This window comes from Podarcis vaucheri (assembly GCF_965113315.1).
Source record: "Podarcis vaucheri genome assembly, chromosome: 1".
Classification (NCBI taxonomy): domain Eukaryota; kingdom Metazoa; phylum Chordata; class Lepidosauria; order Squamata; family Lacertidae; genus Podarcis; species Podarcis vaucheri.
The window spans coordinates 48253239-48280968 of NC_138759.1; the positions used below are offsets into that span (position 1 = coordinate 48253239).

The 27730-nt window shown below is 42.0% G+C and overlaps 1 protein-coding gene across 3 annotated transcripts in view; it reads right to left on the reverse strand.

Moving 5' to 3' along the window:
* Positions 1-5774: 5774 nt before the first annotated feature.
* PCNX1 (pecanex 1) overlaps positions 5775-27730 on the reverse strand; it is an 80148-nt gene continuing 58192 nt past the window's right edge. For all 3 annotated transcript variants that reach the window (XM_082223175.1, XM_082223174.1, XM_082223176.1), the window contains 18 exons: positions 27390-27482; positions 26485-26635; positions 26040-26181; positions 25595-25772; positions 24821-24929; positions 23335-23464; positions 21914-21972; positions 20970-21185; positions 19522-19775; positions 18358-18588; positions 17966-18066; positions 16592-16742; positions 15317-15547; positions 14570-14844; positions 13527-13735; positions 12265-12704; positions 11309-11449; positions 5775-10280 (listed from right to left, as the gene is read on the reverse strand). In XM_082223175.1, coding sequence (XP_082079301.1) covers positions 10140-10280; positions 11309-11449; positions 12265-12704; positions 13527-13735; positions 14570-14844; positions 15317-15547; positions 16592-16742; positions 17966-18066; positions 18358-18588; positions 19522-19775; positions 20970-21185; positions 21914-21972; positions 23335-23464; positions 24821-24929; positions 25595-25772; positions 26040-26181; positions 26485-26635; positions 27390-27482 — 3252 coding nt within the window. In that variant the 3' untranslated portion in view covers positions 5775-10139. The remainder of the gene's footprint in view (positions 10281-11308; positions 11450-12264; positions 12705-13526; positions 13736-14569; positions 14845-15316; positions 15548-16591; positions 16743-17965; positions 18067-18357; positions 18589-19521; positions 19776-20969; positions 21186-21913; positions 21973-23334; positions 23465-24820; positions 24930-25594; positions 25773-26039; positions 26182-26484; positions 26636-27389; positions 27483-27730) is intronic.

Sequence of the window (27730 nt, forward strand, 5' to 3'; positions counted from 1 at the left end):
GACATCTGCTGGAAGGGCGTTCCACAGGGCGGGCGCCACTACCGAGAAGGCCCTCTGCCTGGTTCCCTGTAGCTTTGCTTCTCGCAATGAGAGAACTGCAAGAAGGCCCTCGGCACTGGACCTCAGCGTCCGTGATGGGGGTGGAGACGCTCCTTCAGGTATACTGGACCGAGGCCGTTTAGGGCTTTAAAGGTCAGCACCAACACTTTGAATTGTGCTCGGAAACGTACTGGGAGCCAATGTAGGTCTTTCAAGACCGGTGTTATATGGTCTCGGCGGCCGCCCCCAGTCACCAGTCTAGCTGCTGCATTCTGGATTAGTTGTAGTTTCCGGGTCACCTTCAAAGGTAGCCCCACGTAGAGCGCGTTGCAGTAGTCCAAGCGGGAGATAACCAGAGCATGCACCACTCTGGCGAGACAGTCCGCAGGCAGATAGGGTCTCAGCCTACGTACCAGATGGAGCTGGTAAACAGCTGCCCTGGACACAGATTTGACCTGTGCCTCCATGGACAGCTGTGAGTCCAAAATGACTCCCAGGCTGCGCACCTGGTCCTTCAGGGGCACAGTTACCCCATTCAAGACCAGGGAATCCTCCACACCTGCCCGCCTCCTGTCCCCCAAAAAAGTACATCTGTCTTGTCAGGATTCAACCTCAATCTGTTAGCCGCCATCCATCCTCCAACCGCCTCCAGACACTCACGCAGGACCTTCACCGCCTTCACTGGTTCTGATTTAAAAGAGAGGTAGAGCTGGGTATCATCCGCATACTGATGAACACCCAGCCCAAACCTCCTGATGATCTCTCCCAGCGGCTGCATGTAAATGTTGAAAAGCATGGGGGAGAGGACAGAACCCTGAGGCACCCCACAAGTGAGAGCCCAGGGGTCTGAACACTCATCCCCCACCACCACTTTCTGAACACGGCCCAGGAGGAAGGAGCGGAACCACTGTATAACAGTGCCCCCAGCTCCCAGCCCCTCAAGACGGTCCAGAAGGATGCTATGGTCGATGGCATCAAACGCCGCTGAGAGATCCAGCAGAACTAGGAAACAGATCTCACCTTTGTCCCTAGCCCGCTGGAGATCATCAACCAGTGCGACCAAGGCAATTTCAGTCCCGTGATGAGGCCTGAATCCCAACTGGAAGGGATCCGAATGGTCCGCTTCTTCCAGGCGTGCCTGGAGTTGTTCAGCAACCACTCGCTCAATCACCTTGCCCAGGAATGGAAGATTAGAGACTGGGCGATAGTTGGCCATCGTGGCCGCATCTAAAGATGGTTTTTTAAGAAGCGGTTTAATAACCGACTCTTTCAGCGGGTCTGGGAAGGCTCCCTCACGGAGCCCACGGAGCCCATCGCCCAGCCCTTCCCGGCTAGCTTTTATAAGCCAGGATGGGCAAGGATCAAGGAGACAGGTGGTTGGTTTCACTCGTCCAAGCAGCCTGTCCACATCCTCGGATGTAACAGATTGGAATTGATCCCACTCAACTTGACTAGACAGAACTCTAGCACTCTCCCGCCCCGGTCCTGCTCCCACGGTGGAGTCTACTTCTTCCCAAATCTGAGCGATTTTACTCAGGACTTCTGAATACCTATACACCAATAGTTGTTTCATGGAAGTTAGCCTGGCTTTCCACTCTCACAAGCTTTATTATGCACGTGGAATCTACATTATTTGTATCTGAATTAGATCGGTTGTGGTAAGGGAAGCATTCGATGAAATATTTAATTCACAGATTTCAGGTGCTGGCTCAAAAGTGCCCCATGGGCAAGAGGATCCCGCCTGCTACAACCCACAACAGCTGTGTTACAAGTGGTCAAGGGGTTAAAAGAGAAAGCTGCAGGGTGTGCACAGAACACCAACCCACAGACCTTTGGATCTAAGCCACTATCTTAAAATGAGGATTCCATTCATCTTCTGTGCAGCGACTAGCACACTGTGAATGCTGACTAAAAATAGAAAGGGTTGTTGCAGTGGTAGTCAGCATTTTCCCTTCCCTTTGGATTCAAAAGGAGTCCCGTGCGCTACAGAATGTGTGTCAGCTCAGAGTACAGCACCTTTAAATGCTTTGATATACACCCTGCAATATTACCCATGTATGGTCATCATCTTCTCCCTCAGCACAGTTCACAGTCCACTCTGCAAGTTACACTACTTATCTTTATCTAACCCTTTTATGTGTCCCACCTGGATCCCCTCCCCTCGCAAATTATAACCTACCTTTCTCCTGTGGCTCCTTCCCCTTCAGCATCCAAACTCCACGCTATTTCCCCAATTCTAAATCAAATAACCAAAAAACACCCAACCACTTGATCCTTAAGAACACAAGATAGCACTGCTAGGCCAGTTTCCCATCTAGTTCAGCATCCTATTCTGGACAGTCAAGTCCAGTCAAAGGCCGCTATGGGGTTGTGGCGCTCATCTTGCTTAAGGCAAGGGAGCTGGCATTTGTCCACAGACAGTTTTCTGGGTCATGTGGCCCGCATGACTAAACCGCTTTTGACACAACGGAACACTGTGGCGGAAACCAGAGTGCACAGAAACGACGTTTACCTTCCCACCACAGTGGTACCTATTCATCTACTTGCACTGGTGTGAGCAGCTTTCCAACTGCTAGGTTGGCAGGAGCTGGGACAGAGCAACGGCAGGAGCTGGGACAGAGCAACGGGAGCTCACCCCATTGCACGGATTCTAATCGCCAGCCTTCTGATTGGCAAGCCCAAGAAGCTCGGTGGTTTAGACCACAGCGCCACCCGCATCTCAGATGTCCATGAGAAACATGCACAACAAGATCTAAGGGCAACAGCACTCTCCTCTCCTGTGGTTTCAAGCAGTGGGTATTTGGCAGCATACAAAGTCATCATGGGTAGTAAGCTCCCTCCTCCCTCTCCAACTAAGCCCCAGTTTCCCTTCTACTCTTTATGTCCTGGAACAAGCTGTTTATTCCCACTGCTGTGACTTGCTCTCCTTCAGTTCTGCTTTTGAGCACTTTTGATACTACACTCCACTGAAACTGTCCTCATGAAAATCACTCATGCCTTCCTCACCCCCAAAGCCCTCCTCCTCTGTACCTTTGATACAGTTTATCACTCCTGCTTCACTCGCCTTTTGCCCAACTTCTGCTATTCTGTCCTCAAAACTGGTTCTCTTCCTACTCATCAATTACTTGTGTGATGCTACCATAGAGGGATGCTCTTCGTCTTATTTAGGGTCACCAAGGGCTTTGCACTTTGCTATTATTCTCTATAAACATTGTCCCTGGGGAGTCTTCGTTATGTCTCATGGCTTTCAGTAGCATCTCTACAAGTAATGACAACACTGAGCTCAACTTTCTACCTAGTTAGCAGGTAAGAGAATGAACATGGAATTCTTATTTCAGCCAAAATTCACTCGGGCAGCAACGGATGTTGATTCTTTTACCTTCAACACTCTCTCCTTCCCCTTGCAAAAAGGTATTATTATCCTACCCATAATAGAAGAGACATTAATCAGATAATGAACATGTAATGCTTTGAAAGACTTTAAATGTAATGATTCATTGTTCAGCCATACCTCATAAGGTTGCTTGCTAAAGATTCCAGATCCAGTATATAATCTCTAGAGGCAAGGTCCACAGGTAGCTGTTGTAGAAAGATTTTCTGGAAGAAATTATAGCTGAAAAATTTGTGCTATGGTTATGATCAATCACACCAATTTGGTTTTTAAAAGTTGACTTGTGAGTGTGACTTTTAAGTACAGAACTGAATTTGTACTGTGATTTTAATTGTGTTTTTAAATTTTTTTAAATAGTTTTAAACTTTTTTATATTTTTTTGAGGGGGATGTTATTCGGCTATTTCTGTATTCATTACCGCATTTACTCGAATCTAATGCTCACCTTTTTTGGCCAAATTACATTGCAAAAATTAAGATGTGCATTAGATTTGATGGCACATTTACATTCACCATTACATTTTTGGTTTCAAGGTACTGAAATTTGAGGTGCACATTAGATTCGGTGGCGCATTAGACTTAAATAAATACGGTGTGTATTTTGTGTTTTCATATTGTAATTATATCTTGTGAACTGCCCTGAGACCTGCAGGTATAGGATGGTATATAAAGTTAATTAATGATGATGCTGATGCTGATTAATAATAATAATAATTTGGCAGTGATCACATAATGTTGTTATAGGCAATGTAACTATTTATGTGATGTAGGCCACAGAAGGAGCAGCTTTGGGCCTCCGGTTGCTGTTGGAGCATAACTCCCAGTGATCCTATTGGGGCCATGCTGTAGGAGCTGATGGAAGCTGGAGTTTGAGCAAGAAGTGGAAATCTAAAGATTCCCCACCTGATTCCCCACCTCACATTTCAGCGGCGCCTTGTGTGATGCCAAAATTCAGTGCCCCCAGGGCACCCTCGAGGGTTTGGCAACCAGTGTAACTGAACCAGCAGTGCTCCCCTAAATCCGCCTCTGGTGAGACTTTCTCTCGCGGCCTCCAACACAGTGGTGGTCACTGTCTCTTCCTTGCTGCATTGGCCACCCTGTGCTCTTCCCTAAATGCTCCCCCACCTTCTTCTTTTAACCCTTTTGTGTGGCTGGAACATTCATTTGACTTCCCAGCCTGCTTGCTTTTTAAAATAAACAAAATCTTTGGGACGTAGAGCACTACAAAGCAAAGTACAAGCTGAGGCTGATTCCCCACCATTTTTACTTCCCCATAATGCCTCTGGGTCCTGAAGGATTTGAGACGAGACAGGAGTTGCCGGTGCAGGTGGGCTGTGCGAACCACACTCAGGAGCTTCGCAGAGCTCTTTGTGTTAGCAAGATATGCAAAACCAGCCAGATACATTCAGGAGGACTGCCCTTTGTCCTCCTCCAATCCCAAGCTCTCTGGGTTTTGCCCTTTTACTTGCGCTACCTGTTCCACCACGTCACGTTCCCATCAGAGAGGAAATTGAGCTACCCTTCTGCAAAGGAGACAAAGGTCAGAGACAGGGCACGGAGTGCTCTGATGGTGTTTCCTGCTTGGCAGGGGGTTGGACTTGATGGCCCTTGTGGTCTCTTCCAACTCTATGATTCTATGATTCTTTGATTCTACACTGCTGAGGTGACAAAAAGTCGAAGAGAGGGCATGGCGGCTAAACACGCTGTGGTGTGTCTTATGCTGCCCCACACCCTGCGAACACCATTCCTACAGGTTCCAGTGTAGGAAAGGAAGATCACAAGTGACTGGAGCTTGGGTGGTGTGGTGCTTAACTTCATAGCAGGGTCCTGCACCTTGCCCACCCCTCAACTTATCCGCTGCCAGTTGCTCAATAGTGACATTTCAGATCCCTCTGGATTGCGGGGCTCTGAACTTCCAACCCTGAAGTCTGCACCAAGCAGAGCCAGTGGGCATACAATACATCACCGTCTCCTTTCACGGATCAAGAGGCAACCCTCAATTTTTTAGATACAGTGGTACCTCGGGTTACATATGCTTCAGGTTACACACTCTGCTAACCCAGAAATAGTGCTTCAGGTTATGAACTTTGCTTAGGATAAGATCAGAAATCGGGCTCTGGCAGCGCAGCAGCAGCAGGAGGCCCCATTAGCTAAAGTGGTGCTTCAGTTTAAGAACAGTTTCAGGTTAAGAATGGACCTCCAGAACGAATTAAGTACTTAACCTGAGGTACCACTGTATTATTCTTCAGAGGTAAAGTGTGAAAAGTGTGGGTTGTGCTCCTACAAAAGCCGCAGGTGTGAGAAACCAAAAGGTAAAAATGAAAGCAAAACCAAGGACGACAAGAGGAAAAAGACTTTTTTTTATTTCAGTGTTTCTTTCCACTGTCAATACTGTTCTTTTCAATGCATGTTGAAAACAAACCCCCCTCAGCTTTCCCCAGTTTTAAACAGCTACAATATTTACAGGCTGTTTCCAACAGCACACACACACAGACACACGCACGCACACACACGCACGCACACACCAAGTACACATGCCCCTATCCCTGGTAAGATCTCCATATGCTGGTAGATGCAAGGTATATATATATTCCACATCCCGTTTCAAACTCAGTTTACTTGCTTGCTTGCTCTATTTTCTCCCTCCTGCAGTTCATTGTCAGGCTAAGTTTCACAAGGATGCTAACAAGTTTGACCTTCAAGCTATGAGATTCCATCTGTCGAAGTCGTAAGCGAGCGACTGTACAGGGCTGTGTGTATACACAGTCAAAAGTCAATGGCAGGGTTTTGTTTTTTTAAAAAAGTATTTGCATTACACCCCCTGAAGCCTTCTGGAGCAGCCATCTTAAAAACAGCCTTTTAAACAAATCTGGGTGAAAACTAGTCAAGGTCTGTAGTTCCCACCAAGGTGTTATGTACCCATCATCATTTTACTAAGGCACGTATTCAATACTGCTATAATTTCTTACACTGTCTAGCATCACAAAGCAAAGGGCATCATGTTTTTAAACACCAAGTAAGGCCAGACAAGTAGAAACCTATATAATAGGTAAAAGAAAATCCCTTAATAAAATTAGGTATATAATACCATGGTGGCTTAACCCCATACCTAATATGAAGTATTTCTATATGCTCTGAAAGGGTCTTCCATTTATACCACTTCATTTAGTTAAGGTATTACTTTTTTTAAAAGGGCTTTTAACAAGAAAACTGACATGATTCGGTTATTTGATCTCGCAGTAATTCATTTCAATGCCTGCTTTCCTAACATTTTGTCCCAAAGCAAAGTTTAAGGGCTTCTTGCCATACCATTTAGAGTGTACATCTGGCCAGTGTTTTCGTACATTTCTGTCACCATCAGCTCCCAAATAACAAGACAGGGAGGTAAAGTCATTACAGAATTGAAATCAGAAATGTGTCAGACGCTCCTCTAAGAGATTTTTTAAAAAGAAAAACAGCAACACTTCTGTTGAAAACTTCCTTGCATTTTCTGGTTTACCCAAAAAAAGTCTACAATTCACTACTGCAATATCGGATAAGAGTAGGATTGTGTACTTTAGAAAAAAATCAAAGCATTTCAAAATGAGGTAAGAAAAGATTTTGCTTTATTTTCCCAGCGCATCAACTGGGAAGTTAAGCATGCTTCTATGTTTAATGATTCCCCCCAGGTCGGGTAGTCGTTATACATTTATAAATATCACCTGTAGAAAAACTAATTTTTACAAACTTTCTAGATATCTATCCTCAGAAGCTAGTCTAAGCACAGAGAAAAATTAATCCAGCAGATTACCAGCTACTTACAATATTGCCAAGTATTGAAAGGCAGAGTTTAGAAAAGTGCTAAGGTTTTTTATTATTATTATTTAAAAATTGCACATTTTGCTGGAAAGGTTATAATCCGTGAAAATGTTGGATTATATTATGCCTCCATATAATGAAGGCTGTGTAGAATTTTACTTTTTGGTCAACAAACCCACCTAATGTAGTGCTCAAAGAGAAAAGCAGATGGGTTTTGGATAGAAATTCCCTATGTATTAAGTGGGTGACCATACATTAAGAACCTATAAAGCCAGAGCTCTTTCCCAATTAATGGAATATGGGCAACCTAAAAAACCTGAGGGTGAAATTGTAGTCACATACTTTTTTGTGATATTTTCACTGCTAACTGCATGAGATTTCTAGCTAATACTGGTGCAGCTGGAACCACGTTGAGCTAATGACTTGCATACTAGGGACTTGGGTTCAATAACTGAACATACCAAATTACAAAAGGATCTATATATGAACACATCAGAAGCCTTAAAATTACCATATCTTTTAAAAAATTGAATCTTGGATCAAGTGCAACCAGAATGCAATATTCTAAGTCACAGATTTGTAGGGTACTTGTCACCAGCTGCATGTTAAAAATGGGAAAGCAGAATTTTTTTTCTCAGAAAAATCTAGCACAGACAACCTGTCATAATGTATTCAAGTCACTGCCTTAGTCAAACTGACATTTTATTAAAAAACAACAACACGCTTTTACTGATGGGTGTAATAGTGTGTGAGATCACTGGGGTTTTTTTACAATGACTGGTTGTCCATCATTTAACAGTCTTGGGAAACTCAAGATATGAGTGATAAATGAAATTTAAAAGTGTCAATTGAGAAGGAATACAAGAATGACCTGTCAACATACAGGCTGGTTTCTCTCATGCCTATAAAATGATGAAAATGCCAACACAGCCCGGTGCTAATTTGAAGACATTCAGACACTCGTGTGATAATTAATGAACACAGGCTGTAGCCCAGGCCAGAATAGCAAATTCTTTTCAATAGTTTTCTTACATTCATGTTCTACCTCCTGCTCCCAAAGTTAAGCCTGTGATTTCGCATGCATGAGAAACATGCAGTGAAATTCACATTATTGGGAAATGAAAAACTTTGCTCAATGTGCGACCTTAATGTGTGATCCTAAGTTTACTAGAAACAACATTGTATTGACACTTTGCATAGTGCAAAGCTCATGTTCATGGCATAGGGCAAGTTGTATTTGGACATTAATACACATTAGGTCACAAGTACTTCAACTCTTTCATTAGGTGTATAATGCTTTTAATTTTACTGCAATTCCTCCCTTGCAAGATCACCCATAAAGCTTTTAAACTGAGGCAATACTTGGAAAGTTCCAGAGAATAAAAAGATGGCTGCTTCTAAAAGCTACAGCTGCAGACTGTGTTGAGTTTCCTATCAAGCCCTGCAGAGTTCCAGATCGCACACAGGAAACAATCCCTACATAACACAATTTTTCATGACTGCTGGGGGCAAGACACAGAATAATAGCACATTAAGAAGCTGCAGCTTCCTCTCCTTGTCCCAATGTTATTTGAGTAAATTGTTTCCCTGAAAACACACACACACACTATGGAAAAACAAACAAACCTAAACACAGTAAAACCTAAGATATGCAACATAATTCAATTTCACAGTTATACTCGAAGTACAGTTATTATAGAATATATAATCACTGAAAATAAAATTCAAGTCACAGAAAAGAATGACTAAAGGGAGCTAAAAGGCGAAATGGTACAAATGATATGACAGTCGGGCTGTGCCTCCTGTATTTTTCCTTGAATTAAAAATAAAAACAACAATGACAACAACCCTCCAGCTGCTTCACCAGACTGAATATAGGAAGAAGTCCAAATGCACATAGAAAACCACTATCCCATTTAAAACACTGGGTCTCATCCAATTTCCCTCGAAAAAGTAAAAATTTATTCCAAAGGATGCCAATAGCATCTTTTAGTTGGCTCTGAGCTGGAAAGCAGCAAAAAGGTAGAGACAGAAGATGCACAGTATTGTGATTGGGCCCTTCATAACAAGGTGAAATTACTGCACATTTGTGCCCTCCATTGGTTTCACCCGGAGTGGCACCTCTGGCATGCTATTCTGCAATTATTTGTACTCCGCCATATATTGTGAATAGGACAATATGAATGTACTGATGCACAATCTAGTATATTAAGCCAGAAAAACGGATCAATGGCACAGGTCCTACCATCAGTATGAACATGGAGCGGGAGGGGGTTAATCCCAAAGGCAATTTAAATAATGGTATTTGTTTCTTTTTATATATTTATACATACATATATAAATAAATGTTCTGAGCAACCTCAGACCCTTTTTTTTAGTGCATTGCCATAAAAAAAAATTAGTGCAGTTTTCTCACTGAAACGTTTCACTCACAAGAAATAAGAATCTTTTAAGTCTCGTCACTCTTGCCAAGAATAAACCCACCATTCTGCTTTACACTGAACTCAAGATTTATACGCTACTTGGTTGTTGTTGTTTTTTAAAAAAAAGATGAATGGAATCCACATCACTGTGACAAAACATGGCCATTTTTGGCAAAACGATTAGAAAAGCGAGATGTTCCTATTTTAAAACTGGAAAATGTGGGGTTCTTTTAAAGCACTGTAATGCATAAAATGAAGTATAAAACAGAACATTACCCTTCATGCAAAATGTTTTCCTCAGTAGCTAACTTGAAAAATAAGAATAAAAGCAACGCCCCTTATTTATTTTTGGGCCAGAGATTGACACACAACCACTTTGATTTCAAGTCTTTTTCTATTACTTGAGGCATGAGGAGCATCCTTCTGAGAACCCAACCTCATTTCTAAACCTTGCGGAGGGACAAGAAGCAGCTAAACTGTCCAAGCAGCTCACACTTCAGCCCCAAGTTCCAGGACTCCAGTTTCAATCACAGGAACGTATTTGTCTTCAATCAGGACCAAAAGGATGGTTTTGTCTATGTGAGATCTACTTCCTGGATCTCTGCTGCAAGGCACCCAACGGTGAATCACCTGGAGGAAGGTCAAGCACAGAAAACTTAGATACTACAAACAAGTGCAGCTTTCATCGTTCTGAAAGACTATGGAGACAAGGCAATGACCCAGACTGGAGGATCATCTTCTCCCTAATTGGTGGGGAGACCAAGGTTACGCTTCCATGTATTGCCCATCAGATGTGTCTGCCCCATCCCAAAGACTGCTCAATATCTATCTGCAGGTATGCTAGTTGAACAGAGGACGCACTGGTGTCTTTCCTTCTCATAATGGTAGACCAGTAGTTTATAGTGTAACAACCACTAGAAGAGGCATAAAGAACTGAAAGAGAAGAGGTGTGGAAAGGAAAGAAATGCAAACAATCCCATCATCCCATCTCTAAACTGATCTTTTGGGACAAGTGAGCACATTTCAAAGAGACATCCACTCCTGAAAACCTTATCGCTTCCCATTATGTCCCAATTGTGGAGATTACACAATACTGATTTCTCTCTCTCTCTCTCTCTCTCTCTCTCTCTCTCTCTCTCTCCCCCCCGGCACAGTCTAATGCTTTTACCATCTAATAACAATATGGAGTATTCCTCAGTACCAGGAAAAATATACAATGTGGTCAGATCACACACTCGCATTTCACAAAAATCACTTAAAAGTTACCTCCACATTTTGCCTCATAACTTTCTTTCAAGGAGGGCTAGAGCTTACTTCTTTTTTTACCTGAAAGCTCAGAGTCTGGGAAACCTGCCAAGGGACACCAATGAAAGCCTCTGCAGACAATGTGGCACTCATGGGTGTCAGGTTAGCAAGACTGCTGTAACTTATTGCATGCATGAGTTCCATTTTCTATATACTTTCTGAAAGGTATATAATATGGTGATTATGAAAATCACCATATATGTAGCATAACTTACAGGCGGCAAAATTGAGCTTTTCCTAGTGCTCAAAATTATTCTGAAACATGAAGTATACATAGTCCTGTGCTGTATGTTCAATGGGACTGTTAGGATAAATGTTCCAATCCCAAAAATCCACTGCAGAGAGCAACTTACATGGCCTTCCATGCCTTCCTGAGGACTCCAGTCTTTCCAGCTGTTTCTTCCAGCTTTTAACCGTATCGTCTCATCTGGCCACTGCAGTTCCTTTCTTTTGGACAAGTTGATCCCTTCCAATACCTGGCTGAGATCCATTATCTGCAACAGGAAGAGTTTAAAATATTTTGGAATAATCTGTTTAAATGCAAATTAAATTCTCACTTCTGCTATTGGAAAAAGGATATTGTACTGGGACTGTACCACTTCAGTACACAGGGGAGGAGCTGCATAATTTAATATTCCCCCATTGTAAACCCATTTCCCCCATCTTCCAATTTTTTTTACCAATACTAGTTAATACTAGGCATGCAAATCTCTTCATTTTATAAGCTTTGGTACGTAGAATAAAACAGGAACACAATCCTAATCTCCTACGCTGTGCCTATAGCACAGGAAGGCCAGCTAGTTGATTTAATGCTTTGAAGGATTTGTGAACTACAGATTGATCAGTTAAGGTTACTAGTCGACATAAGGTATGCGGAAAAGAATGGCAATCATCGTAAGGCAACCTTAAAGCTCAAAAGCTGTGTTGGAAACATATCAAGTTGCTTGCCTCTTTCAAACCTTTGTATCTTTCATGGTCTGGAGCCTGCAGGTATTTGTAAGTAGTAGTATATCATCTCTACAGATACTTTACCATAAGAACCTCAGCTCCATTCTCTAGAGTATTGCATTACACAAGAGGTCAAAAACTAACGTACCACTCACTTGCTAGTGATGAGTGCTGATTCTAAAGATTGTAAAGAAGACTGGGAATCAGATTTATGTTATTACGTATTTATATTCTGCTGGAAGCCACACAGAGTGGCTGGGGGAACCTAACCAGATATGTGGAGTATAAATAATAAAATTAACAACAACAACAACAATAATAATAAATATTATTATTATTACTACTACTCAAGTTGATTTACCTGAATTCTATATCTAACATCCTCCCTTTTGGTTTGTGTCTGGTTGACAGGGCTCACGTGTGTGCCTGGCTGTGCATCAGTAACGCTACTCATTCCCTCTGTCCCTAGAAATCCAACGAGGGCATGCTGCTTGCAGGCAGGGATACTTTGGCTGGAGCTGCTTGAGGAAGGTAGGCCATGTTGCATGTTGGCAACACCTGTCTGGCTTGGGGGCTCCATTTGGTTCACCATGGACAGACGCGACTGGATGGACGATGGAAGATTGCGAAGGGAGATCTGGCTGGTGGAGGAGCGTCGGCAAGGCACAAAGCCAGTAGTGGACGTGCGCAGGGATGAATGACGACTGCTGTAGCAATAGGACGACTGGCTGGCAACTGAGGCACGAGCAGGAGAGTGTCTGACAAGGCTGGACTGCACAGAATGAGCACTATGACTGGTGCCTAATAAGGAAATAAAGGACCATGAGAGCAAAGGGTAAGTGGAAGTCTTTGATATCTTAACAGCTTTATTTTAAGCCTTTAATATACCCGTTCTTTCTTGATCTAAAATTGATCAGCAAATTAGAAAAGCTCCACAAGGTTTCAATACTTGTCAAATAAGACAAATCCATAATCTGTTCCAGTGCCTTCTGGAAGTACAACTTTTATTCATACACAAGTGTAAAACATACCTGATAAATGATAAATACAATCTACTTTCTACATGATTCAAAATGAACTGTTACATTTCTCTTGTCTTCGTTCAGTTGCCTCGTCTAAGCTGCTTTACCATGTCACCAGCTATTTCTGCACAGTGGCACATTAGCTGAACTGGGCAATGCTTTTCCATACCACCACAGATTTGGGTTCTGTTTGAGACATAACGCTGTCAAAACTGCCTAGCCCATGTGCTGAGCTGCTGCATACACAGAGCTCATAGTGGGTGGTTAAAGCAACCATGTGAAGGAATTTAAAATGCCCTTGTTCTGGCAGGCATAAGATGTGTAACAGCCTCAAGTCCTTCACTGGGCAAATGCTGGATAAGATGGAGGGGTTTTTTGGCCTACCCATTCCTTCACCATCAAGCTGCTATCTGAGGTTTGGCGCAGGAAATTAAACCATTTTCTGATACGCCTGTCAATAATTGGTTATAGAACTTCAGGATTTTCTGTATGCTGATCCTTATGGAGAATGTGTCTGTATCTCTCTCCGCTGCTTCCTTCCACAGCATGACAAAAGCGCTAAGACGCTTAAATGTAGACTCATGCCCTGGCTCAGCTTTACCTAGAGTGGCAGGGTGAGGTGTAACAGGAGGATGCAGTCCTGTTCCAGGGGCTTGTCCAACTGTGATGTTTCCTCCTCCTCCTTGAGATACGCTGCTTTGAGAGTCATTGGCAGTTGCACTGTTACTTGTGCAGGACGCTGCTCCTCCAGCATCTGAGTCTTCGATGTTCCCCCCACTGTTGCATCCAGCACCACAGCCTTTTCTTAACCTGAACACAATGGAAACACAGCAGGGAAAAAATGAGACTAGAGAAACTAGACACCAGGTTCTGATGCAACCCTGCTCAGAAAGACCCATTCCTGCTGGAATTTCTCATTAAATTTGTCCTTCATCATGTTTTCCTGCCCCAACCCAGTATCAGCTGCTGCTTTAAGGGCAGAGAGATGATAACATTGGGAAACACATAATAAAGGGGTGGGGGAGAACTCTGACATGAAAATACTATTCTACCTCGAGTAAATGCAGAAAACGTTTTGAAATATATTTGGCAAATAGTGTGTGACAATTTGCAACAGTGAGCATCAATGTGGCATTATATATTTATCTAGTGAAAGCAGAATCTCGCACAGCTGTGCAAGCGCCTTGTTTCTGTTTTATTTGTGATGAACTGTATGGATTTCAAGGAGTTTACTCGTGCAGTTGTAGGTAAGCAGCCTCCAGGGCCTCTACAGCTCCCCAGCCAGGCGTTTGAAAAATGTATTTTACATAGAAAACAGGTGCCATGCTCAGTTAACTCTCGCAGCAGGTTAGTGATACAACGGAGATCAGATTTCTGGACATAATCTATTCACATTGCGTTTTCTAATGACTTAGCAGTGTAAATATAAAATTCAAATTATATAAGATGCCTGGAATCAGCTTTATACATTTTGAACTGTACAATTCCCCTGTAATACAGTAGGAATCATACCCTGCGTTTGCTACATAAAAGGAAGCTATGGAGCTCCAAAACTTTTTGTTATGTAAGCTATGTACTGAGACTGTTTCAACAGAACGTACTGATTCTAGTGAATGCTCTCTGGAGAGCTCTGGAACCACTCACCTATGCCACGTAGAGACTATGAAGTTCCTGATGTTTCCCAAACTGATGGCACCCCCGAGAATCTCTTTGAGCTGCTCATTGCTATCCGAGTAAGATGTAGTCAGAGGGGACACATAAATGGGATATCCAATTGGCTGATCACAAGATGAGTTTATCATGTTTCTTAAAGCTTGCTTTGCATTCTGGATGCTCCCTCTTTCTGGGTTCCGATTGCGCAAGAAAACCAGCTCTTGCTGCTGCCCAGCCCAAAGACCACGAACACACTCCTTATTGACCTACAGGAGCACAGAAATAGGGGGAAATGTCACTGGGGAAAGTAAAAAATAGTGGCAAGCACACAGCACACAAAGACAGGGGGAAAATTCATTCAGTCTATGTCTTTAAGTCAACTGGCCTATTTCACTCCTCGCAGACAAATACACATGATTATTCATCAGAATTCACACTTTTCCAAAGTTTGGAACACAGTTCTTGGCTCAGTACATTTACTGTTATTTGTCAAAATGTAACGATCTACCTTGAAATAGTATGACTCTTTTGGATTAGTGGTTTTGTTTTTTAAAATGGCATTACTTATTTGTTGCAACTTGCCCTGGGCACTTAGAGTGAAGGGAAGGCAAGAGTCAGATAAATACACAAATCCAGCTTTTAAAAGTAAGTAAAACACCAGCCTTGCCATCATATTTGGGAAAGCTCGCACATTTGATGCAACTCATGAATTTTTTTTTGGTGAGTCAAGCAACTTACTTTAATGACTCTGAAGATTAGAAAGCGCTTGTTCAACATGATTATTTTGTATTCATTGGTGCCATCATCCATTACATGGCGAAGGGCAAGCAGCGAAGGAGAATTGGAAAGGACAGCACTTCTCCAAGCAGGGTCCCCTTCATGAGCTATGACCAGATTTTGTTCATGGGATGTGATGGCTTCATAGAGAACAGCAGGATCATCATATTCATCTGGAGATGTGAAATGATCCTAAACAGAGGAGTGAAAGGATTGTTCAGTAGGTTCTTCACTGTGAAAAGAGCAGAATTTCATTTTAAAGAACCCTAAAATTATGCCAGGACGCAGGTGGCACTGTGGTCTAAACCACTGAGCCTAGGGCTTGACGATCAGAAGGTTGGTGGTTCAAATCCCCGTGATGGGGTGAGCTCCCGTTCCTCTGTCCCAACTCCTGCCAACCTAGCAGTTTGAAAGCATGTGAAAGTGCAAGTAGATAAATAGGTACCGCTCCAGCGGGAAGGTAAACGGCGTTTCTGTGCGCTGCTCTGGTTTCACCATAAGCGGTTTAGTCATGCTGGCCACATGACCCAGAAACATCGGACAAACATCGGCTCCCTCGGCCAGTAAAGCGAGATGAGCGCCGCAACTCCAGGGTCATTTGCGACTTAACTGTCAGGGGTCCTTTACCTTTACCTTTTACCTAAAATTATGTTCCGCTTAACAAGTAGGATCTCACTAACCCTAAAAACTGTTTATGGTGTCATCCATACACATTAAAAACATAATTCTTAAAAGAGTTAATTTATCAAATATTTTGGAGACTGCTACCAAGATTGTAATATGACTACTTAAGGATTCTACAAAAATATTTATTTTTAAGTTACTTGCAAGAAGCAGCCAGTTCAGTCAAAGCAAGATTTTTCAAAGGTAGGCTTTTTGGGGGAGGGGAAAAAAGGCACCCAAGACTGTAAATGAGTAAGTTCACCTCTATAAACTGGGAGGGGGGGTTGAACTTTCAAAAGAAAATTGTGTAAATGAATTAAGGATGCTCCACCCCAAAGTGTAGCAATAAGCAAATTATTACTGTCCTTCATTGGTAGACCCAATTTTACATTATGTATTTCCTTGCATATTACTAAAAACAGATCATTTCCATTTGCCCCTCAAACTGTACCTTTATAACTGTCAAGTCTCCATACTATAGCCATGCAACAGAGCATTTGAACACAGCTTGAATAAGACAACCCACGCCCCTTTTAACCCTGATGCATCCATGCGCAAGCAGTCCTTATATACCTGATGTAGTTTTAATGACATGCGTATTCCTGGGACGACTACTTTCCTCAGCAACTCCATGTCTGCAAAGATCCATTCATCTCGAATCGATGAGATACGAAAATCCCCTTTGAACAATGCATGGAGCCCATAAAGGAAGGATTCCAAATTACTGTTTAGTTTGGAAAAGAAACCCCAAATGTTAAAGCAGGCATTCAACATTCCATGTGAGCAGAAAAGTGTCGAAAAGAATTTGTTAGCACTTCCAATTCCATACTCACAACTGCCAATGCAGATTAGAACTGCCATTACATACAAACATAAACAGGGAAGTAGAAAACTGCCAACCATCACTTATAAATTCTGCCCTAACTATATATGAAGGGGAATGTTGAAGTGCCCAAGGAGCAAAACATTTCCAAGTACCCTTGCAGACAGCAGCTTAAATCATTCTGGCTGATGACGCCAAAAGCCGCAGTTTTACTTGGGAGCTTTTACTATACTTCAGTCCCTAATTTGTTGAAAAACAAACAGCAATTTCACACCAAACTTTACCGTGATTTGACCATCCCATAATATTTCACCTCCCTCAATTGTTGTTTTTCTTAGACTTATCCTGTTCTTAATGTCAGGTGGAATCTGGGACTCCTGGTGCCTCGCCTTCCCATCCCTGGAGGTTTGTTAGGCACTATGATTGTGTTTCTCATTTTCACAACAAACCAGCAACATAAAGCCGGATTATTTAATACCGTACTGTCATTAATTTTAAGCAGGTGGAGCTTTCCACTGGAAAACAGGTCTCTTGAAACCCTCTATATGAGCTATGCTGGGCGCACAGAGGAAATACATTTTCTGTATAACGCTAGGCTTGCCATCCCTTTTAAATACACCGCAATAATCATTAGTCATTTCTTACTTTCTCCTGCAGGCAATTGTCAGCTACTCAGATCTTGAGGCCTGTCTCATACAAGCATTGTGAAGTATATGCCCATTCGAAGGTCCCAGGGCAGAGTACAGCAATTTAAAGATACAGGGAAGAATTCAACATTGCGCTCCTCTGATCATTCCATCAGTGCAAAGATTTCAGCTTGCCAAACCTAATGGCCCCCTCACCTTCCCACTTGTGCTGTTCTGGGGGTTCTCCTGAACTCCCCAAATCAATCTCAAAGCTGGTGTGTGTGTGTGTGTGTGTGAGGGGAGGGGAGTGGGGGAAGGCCCACTGCACAAGCAGAAAACCTTTATGGGACTTGCTAAGTGAATCCTGCCCACAATATGAAAAGCAGTTTAAAAAAAAGGTATTTAGGGCAAAGGATAGAAGCATATGTGCAAATTACATGATTTAAATGACCCGAACTTTCTCTTCTGTAAAATTCTAGAGTAAGAGATTTACATTACCTAGACATATGATGTGAAGCAGTCCCCAGAGCTCTCCGGCCAAGAACACACAGTCCATAGCAAAGAGTCACCAGGGAAGAATCTTTATCTGCATTCAATGGCTTCAAGTAAAGGAAAAAGTGAAAGGCTTAGGGAAAACAGAAGTAACCACCAGAGGAAATATTGCTATTATGTCTTACATCAACCTTGGCCTGAAACAATATCAGCTCATGAACATTTTTCTCCACTTCATGCTCCAACATGGCTCTTTATTCTTTCCTTTCCTTACATTGCTTCAATGAAAAATCACTTCCTAGTTTGCTTTTAACTTTTAATATGAACTTTAGTTGGGATTTAAATACTAACAGACTAATATATCTTCCAGGATCCCTGAATAATTAAAAGCTGCTTACCTTTTCTCTCCGAGAACAGCAGTATTCTATCCAGTTGAGATAAATGACACAGAAACTCTCTCTGGAGACCCCTGCTAGGCGGTGGTCATAATCCTCATCAATATTAGGAGTAAATGTAGGATCCACATCAACATAGTTTTGGTCTGCACATTGCTGCAAACCTTCCTGCATTGTTTCATTTGATAACCATTCCTCTAGCTTGGGAGAGGATGTTACATAATAGATGATACCCTGTAAAGACAAAAGGTTAAAGGCATGTAGACTTGACCACAATTCGTTATGGTGATTTGTATACATCCTTGGAAAAAATGATGAAAGGAAATAAAGACATGCTGTAAAGTGGCCAAAGCTATCAAACTGGTGTGTCTATTGCATGACTAGAGCAGGTGAAGAAAGAAGCACTTCTGCCAACCATATAGCAGGAGAAGAATGTGAGCCTGAGGCTTCACTCGTTCCTTCTAGCTCATTCATGTAGCGCTAAACCATGGTTTAGTGTTACATGTGACCCCTCCATGGGGGGTTTTCGGAGGTGCGCCGAGCCCTGACGGTCACCCCCAAAGCGCTATTTGCCCGAACCTTGTAGCCCCTTAAGCAGACGACATGGAGCTCGCAGCCATAGCCTCTGCGGCGAACCGGAAGTCCTCAAGCATCTCTAAAATCCTGATCTCCTCCCTGCCTCCGGTGTCATATAATTCTTATTATTCAAAAGGTGAACTCTTAATTCACATGGAGGAAGTCTAAAAGGCCATTCACTGTTAATAACTCATTCTCAAATTGCCAGCCCTTAAAAATCAAATTGCCCCCCTGTGGGGCATGTGCCCCATGTTGGAAACCACGGGGTTAGAGTGTTAGGAGACCAGGATTCAAATCCCCACTCAACCATGAAGCTCACTGAGTGACCTTGGGCTGCATAATCTCTCAGTTTAGCCTACCTCACAGAGCTCTTGTGAAGATAAAATGGGGAGAACTATGTATGCCACCTAGAGTTCTCTGCAGGAAGGGTGGGATATACATATAGTAATAAAATAAAAATAAATATGGGAAGAAGTAGATAGTTCGACTGCTTTCGCCTACAGATCACCTGCTTTTTGCGTAGTACTCAATTACTAACGATCACACTTTCTGCTCTCAATAGCAAACGTGAGGTCTAGGATTTGTATTCACCTTGACATAGTACGTGGTGAGTATCTTTCTAAGATCAAAGACTTGAAGCATGGATGCAGCACTGTTGTCTGTGATACTGTAGCCCTCCAGGACATACTTGGTTACCAGAACCTCCCAGGCTAGCCAGCGTTGGCCAAAAGCAGCATTGAAAGAGAGCATGTGAGGGATGTGACCAGGTTCACAGCAACAAAACCCTTCATCTTCTTCCACACCCTCAGTGATGGCTTCTACTTCCCGTTGCTGGCAGTAAGTTCCTGAAATGACGAAAAAGGAACTACAACAGCTGTGCAGAGTAACGGCAACAAAGCAGTAACTGCAACAGCTGTACAAAGTAGACCAGAAATTATTATAGGCATATCACACATGGGTCACAGCTCAGATTCGCAACCACGATGCTACAGCCCAGTAGAAAGAAGCGAGAAATTGCTACATTTGCCTGATAATGACAAAGATCTAATCAGCTTCTTTTTCAAGAATTTATGAATGTCAAGTTTTAAACTGTCCAATATTTCATTGTTTACACTAAGCTTGGAAGAGGAAGCTTGTTTACAACTGCTGCCTTTACCAAACATTCACATACCGTATTTTTTGCACCATAACACTCACTTTTTTCCTCCTAGAAAGTAAGGGGAAATGTCTGTGCGTGTTATGGAGGGAATGCCTACGGGTGGCAGGGGGGATCTGCTGCAGTCGTGAGCAGAGGATCCATGGTTCCCCTTCCTTCCCTCCTCCGTGGCTCACTTTGAAACAGCAAAGGGGGAGAAGAGCCGCTGAGTGGGGAGGAGAGAGGGACAGAGAGCCTGCTTCTTTAAAGGAGCAAAGCGGGCGGGAGAGGAGGGGAGCCGCTTACACGAATGTAAGCAGCTCCTGTCCGGTTGGCTCCTTTAAAGCAAGCAGGCTTTCTGTCCCTCTCTCCTCCCACTACATAGCAGCAAAGTTTTTCAGCTCGCTAAGCCGGGGATGAGCGGGGAGGAGGGAGAAAAGCAGAGCCTGCTTGCTTTAAAGGAGCAAAGCGGGAGAGGAGAGGAGCCTTCTCCCGTTATACCCCTCTTCTGCATTATTAACAGTATCCTTCTCCACCCACCCCACGCGTGCTCCTTGTCCCTTGAGTGCTTTTCCTTCCCTCCCCACTTAAAACGTGGTTACAAAGCACAGATCCACATGGATCCTCAGGATTTTTGCATTGGGCTACCCCAAACTCACTGTCAGATCACATGTCTGTGGCCACAGCATGAACCACAAAAATCATACATCCACTGTTTCGTTTAGATTTTTTTTTCTTGTTTTCCTCCTCTAAAAACTACGTGCATGTTATGGTCGGGTGCGTGTTATAGAGCGAAAAATACGGGTATTTAAAATGGCTATCAAACCAAATGCCCAGTCTTAAGTAACTAGCTTGCAACACAGTTTCAAGGAGATTGGTGGAACTTTCATTTAGTTAGTTTTACCTCTAAATTCAAGCCCCCTCAGCTGGAAGGTGACCAATCCATTGCCTATCTCTATAAGGTGTACTAGTGCATTGAGGTAGTCAGAAGCAAGGATAAAGCAGTCCCCGGTACTATAGTTCCCCCATCGCCCAAGGAGCAAGTCTCCACACAAGCTGTGCTGAAGGGATCGAGTTAAGTGTTCGTAGAAGATTGAATTCAAGTTATTGTCGTCTGAACCTATATGGAAGGAAAAATCCAGATCTCATTAAGTCTAAACTAAACTTTTTGATTCATAACTACAGTTCGTTGGCAAACAACATTTTGAAAGATCTGTCCTTTATTGATAACAGAGTACAAACTATTTGTTGTTAATTTAAACACACTTTCAAAAAGTATTACTCCAACCTATGTGTATTTATTAGGGGCATGCATGAGATTTAGACAAATACCAAGCCCAATTTGGCTGCTTTGGAAGGTTACCACAGGGCTTGTTTGAGCCCGGACTAGCAGGAGCAGGTCTCTGGTTTGATAAAGGATTACCTGGGTTTCAAACTGATGGAATATGTCAAAATGGCGAAACTAATTAGAAATAAAGACAATAGAGACTTTTTAAAAGACTGGGAATCATTTATGTTGTATCTACAGAAACAATGTAAAGAAATGGACTCACTAGCAGGGTTTGAGTAAACACTTACAATCAACAAAACAAATAGAGAAACTACAAAGATGATGTTAAAACGATAAGAGTATAACAACATTTAAGTTAAAGAATTTAATATTAAGATACAATAAAGCAAGCAGGAGAAGCCAATATGTAAAAAAACCAGAAGAGGAAGTTGAGGGAAGTTGTGGGGAGGAGGGGGGATTTTGGGAATTGTATTTGTTTTTTGTTATCTGATATGATGTTATTATGATAAAAATGTAAAATTCAATAAAAAATGTTTTTTTTTTAAAAAAAGGGCTACCTGGATTTCGATCAAGCTGCGAAGCCAGTCTTGTGTTTGAGTGGTCCACTCGTTTTGTGCTGAAGAAAGTGACAAAATATTAAGTTATTACAAAATGTACCATGGCAAGTCTTCATGGGTTCTCTACCACCATATGCCTTCTTCCCCCAAGAAAAATGAAATAAAAGGTCCATGCCAAAATAAAACACCCTCTTGCATTTTCCCAGCTGGTGATTCTCTCTCAACTCCCTGAGGTTCTGTCTGTTGAAAGATGAATTGTTTACAAAAATAAGCCAGCGTAACCTGGTTTGTCAACCCCTGCTAAGAAAATGCAACTAAATGCTAACTGCTGCTATTTCCAGTCCTCCATTCTTTTTTCTGTCTGTCTCTCTTCCAAGACTAAGACCAGAGGCACAGCGCTCCACTGCATTTCTCTGGATGTGGAAACAAAGTTTAGGCATAGTATACTGTCTCTTTCAGCAAACAGACAAATATGTGCACTTGCTGTCACTACAGGTCTTCCAGCTGGAAAATTACATGGCGGCTGTGTGGCTGCTGTGAGCCCAAGTAGCTCTTTGTATACTGGGCCAGGTTTTATACGCATCTTAATTAGGGCTGAGGAACCTCTGGCACACAGGCCTTTCTCCCCAAACCACACCTGCCTGCTCACTAGCTGACATCACAGGCGACAAGCAAGAGAACAGGGTTTACTCCTATATTAACTTTGTAATCCTGTCCCCAGAATCCTGGCCTAGTTATTATGTTTGACCAGAGATCCTGGTTTAAAACAAACACTTGCAAGTTTCACAGCAAGCCAACTTCAGACCACTGGTTATGAAGCTGGCTTGTTAAACTAACCAGATTAACCATGGTTCCAGTTACAGATAGGTAGCCGTGTTGGTCTGCCATAGTCAAAATAAAAAAATAAAAAGATACCTGAAGAAGTGTGCATGCACACGAAAGCTCATACCAAGAACTAACTTAGTTGGTCTTTAAGGTGCTACTGGAAGGAATTTTTTTATTCAGATTAACCATGGTTAAGCATTTTGTGTGAATGTAGCCAAAGTATAACACTAAAATAGTTGGGTTTTCAAGTGAAATCATTTTTCACTACATGATTGCACAAGAAGTTCATCTAAACATCTAAGAGCCAAGGTGAGTTATTTCTGACTTCTACAGTTCACCAGGGAGAGATTCCAGAGGTTTACCTCAGAAGTATTTCTGCTGATTTCAGCTAAAGGTAGGATGAAGTAGGGATATTTTTCCACAGTAAGAAACTAGTGGTGACTGCGCAGAATCATAATTCTTCTGCAGGGCATACTTTAGGAACTTAGCATCATGCATCCAGAAACATCACATATTATAACTTACTTTTATTTTATTTTTAAAAAATCTCTCGTTACTACAGAAGGAGGTTTTTTTATGCCTTCAAAATCACCTACTTGTAGTTTCGCTCCCAAAACTTGACAGGTCTAACATAAGAAGTGATGAATATTGCACTTCCCAAAAATGGGTTTAGTGGAGTAGAGAAGAAAGCAGACACAGCTGCTTGGACAAACAGCATTGCAGAATCTGCAAGGAAGGAAAGTCAAGGAAACCACAACTTTTCTTTCTTTCTGATTTCTTCATGTCAGGGCAGAATAATAAAAAAAGAACAACCACAATAGCTCAAACTTCCGTGTCATTTAGAAAGGTCCAACAGCATCGTAAACTACACGTGGCAACCACTGTTCAGAAAAATGAAGTAATATACTACTGTTCTTAGTGCAGAAGCATGACAACTTACAGCAAAAAAATGTTTCTGCTACACCGCACAAACATTCATATCACAGTGCTTTGCAATCGAAACTGCTCGGAAGAGATTGGGATGGCTTTTCCCATTACAGACATACATATTTATTTATTTATTGCATTAGCCATGTGGCCATAGCATGATATACATTGAAATAACAACATAAAATGGGGGTGGGGAGGTAAAGGTAGATATCGTCCTGGGCGATTACTTAAAGAAAAAAAGAAAAAACTGCTGAGGCTGGAGGAGGACCGTTAAAGGGACCTTCAGCTCCTCAGATTTGTCCTAACTCGATTGTCCTTGTACAATACGGCTACTTGGAACTTCGTTCGATTGTGCGGCGTGTCGACTGCAGCTGTGGTGTTAAGGAAGATGTTAGTGCCGCTTTCCTCTTCATCACACTAAGCAGGAAGTTTGCTGTCATCTCGGTAATCCAACAATCAAAATCCTGCAAAAAGAGGGACACTATCCAAGGCTGGATTGGGAGATGAAGCTTATTCACGAGGGGAGTTAAAAACCGAGATCTTTCATCTGTCCAGTTGGGACAGAAGAGCATTACATGTTCCATAGTCTCCAGGGACGTGTCATTACAGGTGCATGTTCTATTTGCGATGGGAACTCTGGAATAACGACCCGACAGAACTGCTGTAGGAAAACAATTGAGACGGGCACAGGTAAAGGCCCTTCGCTTAGCCTCCGAAGAAATTGTAAAGCAGTATAGAGGAATCCCTTCAGGAGGTGGAATAGCTAGGGCTAGGCCTGAACACGGTCCTCTTGCATAGGAAGCTGTGTTAGAAAAGTCAAGTTGCTGTAATTTCTTTTTAATTAATAGCTCAAACTTCTGTGTCATTTAGAAAGGTCCAACAGCATCGTAAACTACACGTGGCAACCACTGTTCAGAAAAATGAAGTAATATACTACTGTTCTTAGTGCAGAAGCATGACAACTTACAGCAAAAAAATGTTTCTGCTACACCGCACAAACATTCATATCACAGTGCTTTGCAATCGAAACTGCTCGGAAGAGATTGGTGTGGCTTGTAATCATACATTTTAGTAGACTTTTACAATATATTAAGGCTTCAAAAGTTCTTTTCCCTGTCAGCATAATACATCTGGAGCTTTCAAAAAGGATACGTGGTACAGCAAAAGGCTGGGCAAAAGCATGGAACGCAGATCCCCATGTGATTTGCCAAGGAGCAATGTAAGTGTATACAAATCTCAACTTGTAGAAAAGCTCCCACAGCTAGAAAGAAAACAGAAGGAAACGCTTTAAAAAAAAACAAATTTGGTCACAGATCTTGTACTCTTGACACATGTATGATTTCAATTTCCCAGGAGTTTAAGATGCACTAGCAAAAAATTTTTGTAAAACTGTGTGTCGTGTAGGCCACAGCAGATCAACTGGTTCTGTTTTAAGAGGCATGAAATGTAAGAGAATGCCATGTTCTGTCAAATTTGTACATTTGTACATTTGTACATTAAATATTTGACCAAACAAGCGGAGATTCTCTATTCAACAATGAATAAACTTCCTTTCTAGCTGCAGTTCATCAGATAACATGATAAAATATCACATATCAATTCTGACAGATAACAAATCAGATTTTCCTTCAGATGACAATGGAAAAGAGAAAGGAGAGAGAAAGAGATTCTATATTACGATGGCAGTGCATGTCCTAATATTATTAATAACAAATGTTTTGGTACCGCTTTTAATGTATTCAAGATCATCAGTTAAACTCTTAAGACCGTAAGACTACCATAAAATATGAAATTGGTGGCTTTTTAAGGTTGCCTTTCAAGACTGTGGAAAAGATGGCTATGCCAACTGCAAGATTTCTGCCATCTCGTTTTGCCACAGAGTTATGGAACACAGAGCTTGGGCACTGTATTATTATTTGACATTACCTTGCTGAAGAGTATGGACATGAAGAACAAGTCTAGCAGCATTGTCTCCGAGAAACGTTTGTAGTCAAATGTAAAGAAAAGCACTGTGAAAATGACAGTAACATACTGGTAGGTTGGGTTGCTGAAAGAGGAACGCAACAGCTTCATACCAGCAATAGTAATCATTAAAGCACCAAATCTGAAATGAGAAAATATATTTGTCAAGCTGATCATTTTACTCTTCACTTTATCTGCATTCAGTACGTTCTTGGAGATTAATAAATTGTTTGATATATTTCTCACTTTACTATCTTTCATTAAATATGCCTGACCCCTTTTAAGGAAGAAGAATCTGGAGTTTCAAGAGACTGGTCAAGCAACAGAGATAGCCTTTGCAATAGGACATTAAAAACAAACAAACCATAATTAAAGTAAAGGAAGTGCCTATGTGCTGTTTTCTACTTACTCTATATCCAGTCTCTTTGGGCTAGCAATAGCTTTCGCACTGCTGCTGAGCTCATTGAGGACTATCAGAGGGTAGATAATATTTTTCTCCACAAAAAGAAGCCATATATGAAGTTTCTCAAACCACATCACATGTGCAGCATCTAAGAGGAGTCACAAAATACAATACAGAATGCTATAGGAATCTGGAAAGTGTATCAGGAAACAAACCAAGCTCAGATGTCTATCTGACCCCTCTTTCCCACCATCCCTCCAATATAACAGGTAAGATATCTGAACTACTTTCCATTGCTACAAAGTTTTAACTTTATTGCAAGAAACTAAGTTTTCTATAGAAGGAAACGAGAAGAACAGTTTTATTGTAAAGTCACAATGTAATTAATTATAGTTCACAGTAAATGCCTAGGGAATAGGCAGAGTCTTAAAAGAAGAATTGTACTACTTACTGCGGACTTCAAATTGATAGTATTCCTTGGTTTTCAACAGTGGGTGAGAAAAACAGTGCCAAGGGAGCTGTTTCCGAAGTTGAGGCAGTACATAATGGGTCATAAAGCCAACCGAGCCCACCAACGCGTACAGAACATAGCTCAAGACAGGCTAATGGAAAAATTTAAGAAGGAAAAAAGAGACTCAGTCTCAAAAACAATCAATAGCAATTCCTTTCAGAATTGTGCTTCTCAATTTGGGCAGTATGGCAGCACTGGCTGAAAGGGTGCCTTCATCATCAACTGCTTCCCCACCTATTTGGGATACATCCCAAGGATATCAGAAACACCTGGTGCAACCCATATCTGTCCCCAAATGGACCATTTTGAGTTTTGTTGGGAGGGGAGTATCATTAAAAGAGGTCATATTCCTTGTGTTTCCGTTTGTGCTGATACACACAATACAAGGAATGCTGCCCCTGCAAACTTGTCTTTGAGATGCAGTGCACTGCACTATTTAACATCCTAACTTTCTTCAATTGCTCATGCAATTAGATCCATCTCTTTGTGTGATCTATGCCAACTAGAGCGGTCTCCAGGAAACACAATACTGTAAATAGGAACATGGAGAACTACAAGATCTTTTGCATCTTCTGGCGAGCCTCATGTTCCTTCCTCACAGTTCCCGAAGGATGGGGAGTTTGCCAGGCTGAGCATTGCAGCACTGGGGAAAACTAACAAGGGACATTAAAAAGTCAATAGAAATCCTACATCCTAAACCAAAAGCCAATACCCTGTGCTGTTCAGCAAACCCAAACACTGTCATGTTATAAATGCTGAAGTCAACAACACTGTTCAAGAGGCAGATACAAAAGAAACTGGATAATGATAGTTTTGAAAATAAGGGGCAGGGAAAAGTAAGGTACCTGCAATACTGTGAAAACTGTGCTGACGTGAATAGCAAAATAAAGTACACCGATGACTATGCACACCACCAGATCGGACTGCAAACGTTCACTCTAGGAAGAAAGAAAGAACTTTTTTAAAACCAAGAGAGTTCCAAAAAACTGCTTCTCTCTTTTAGTTTTAAGTACTCATGATAATCATTGTCTACACGCTATAATTTAACCCCCCCCATAAAGAAATTTAATCTCCTTCCCAAGAAATTGACATGACAGCTGACGTAACTAATATTCTTTCTTGTTAGTGATCTAATATAAAGGAAAATAACCACTGGTATCACAACTGTCAGACAGAGGTACTTAAG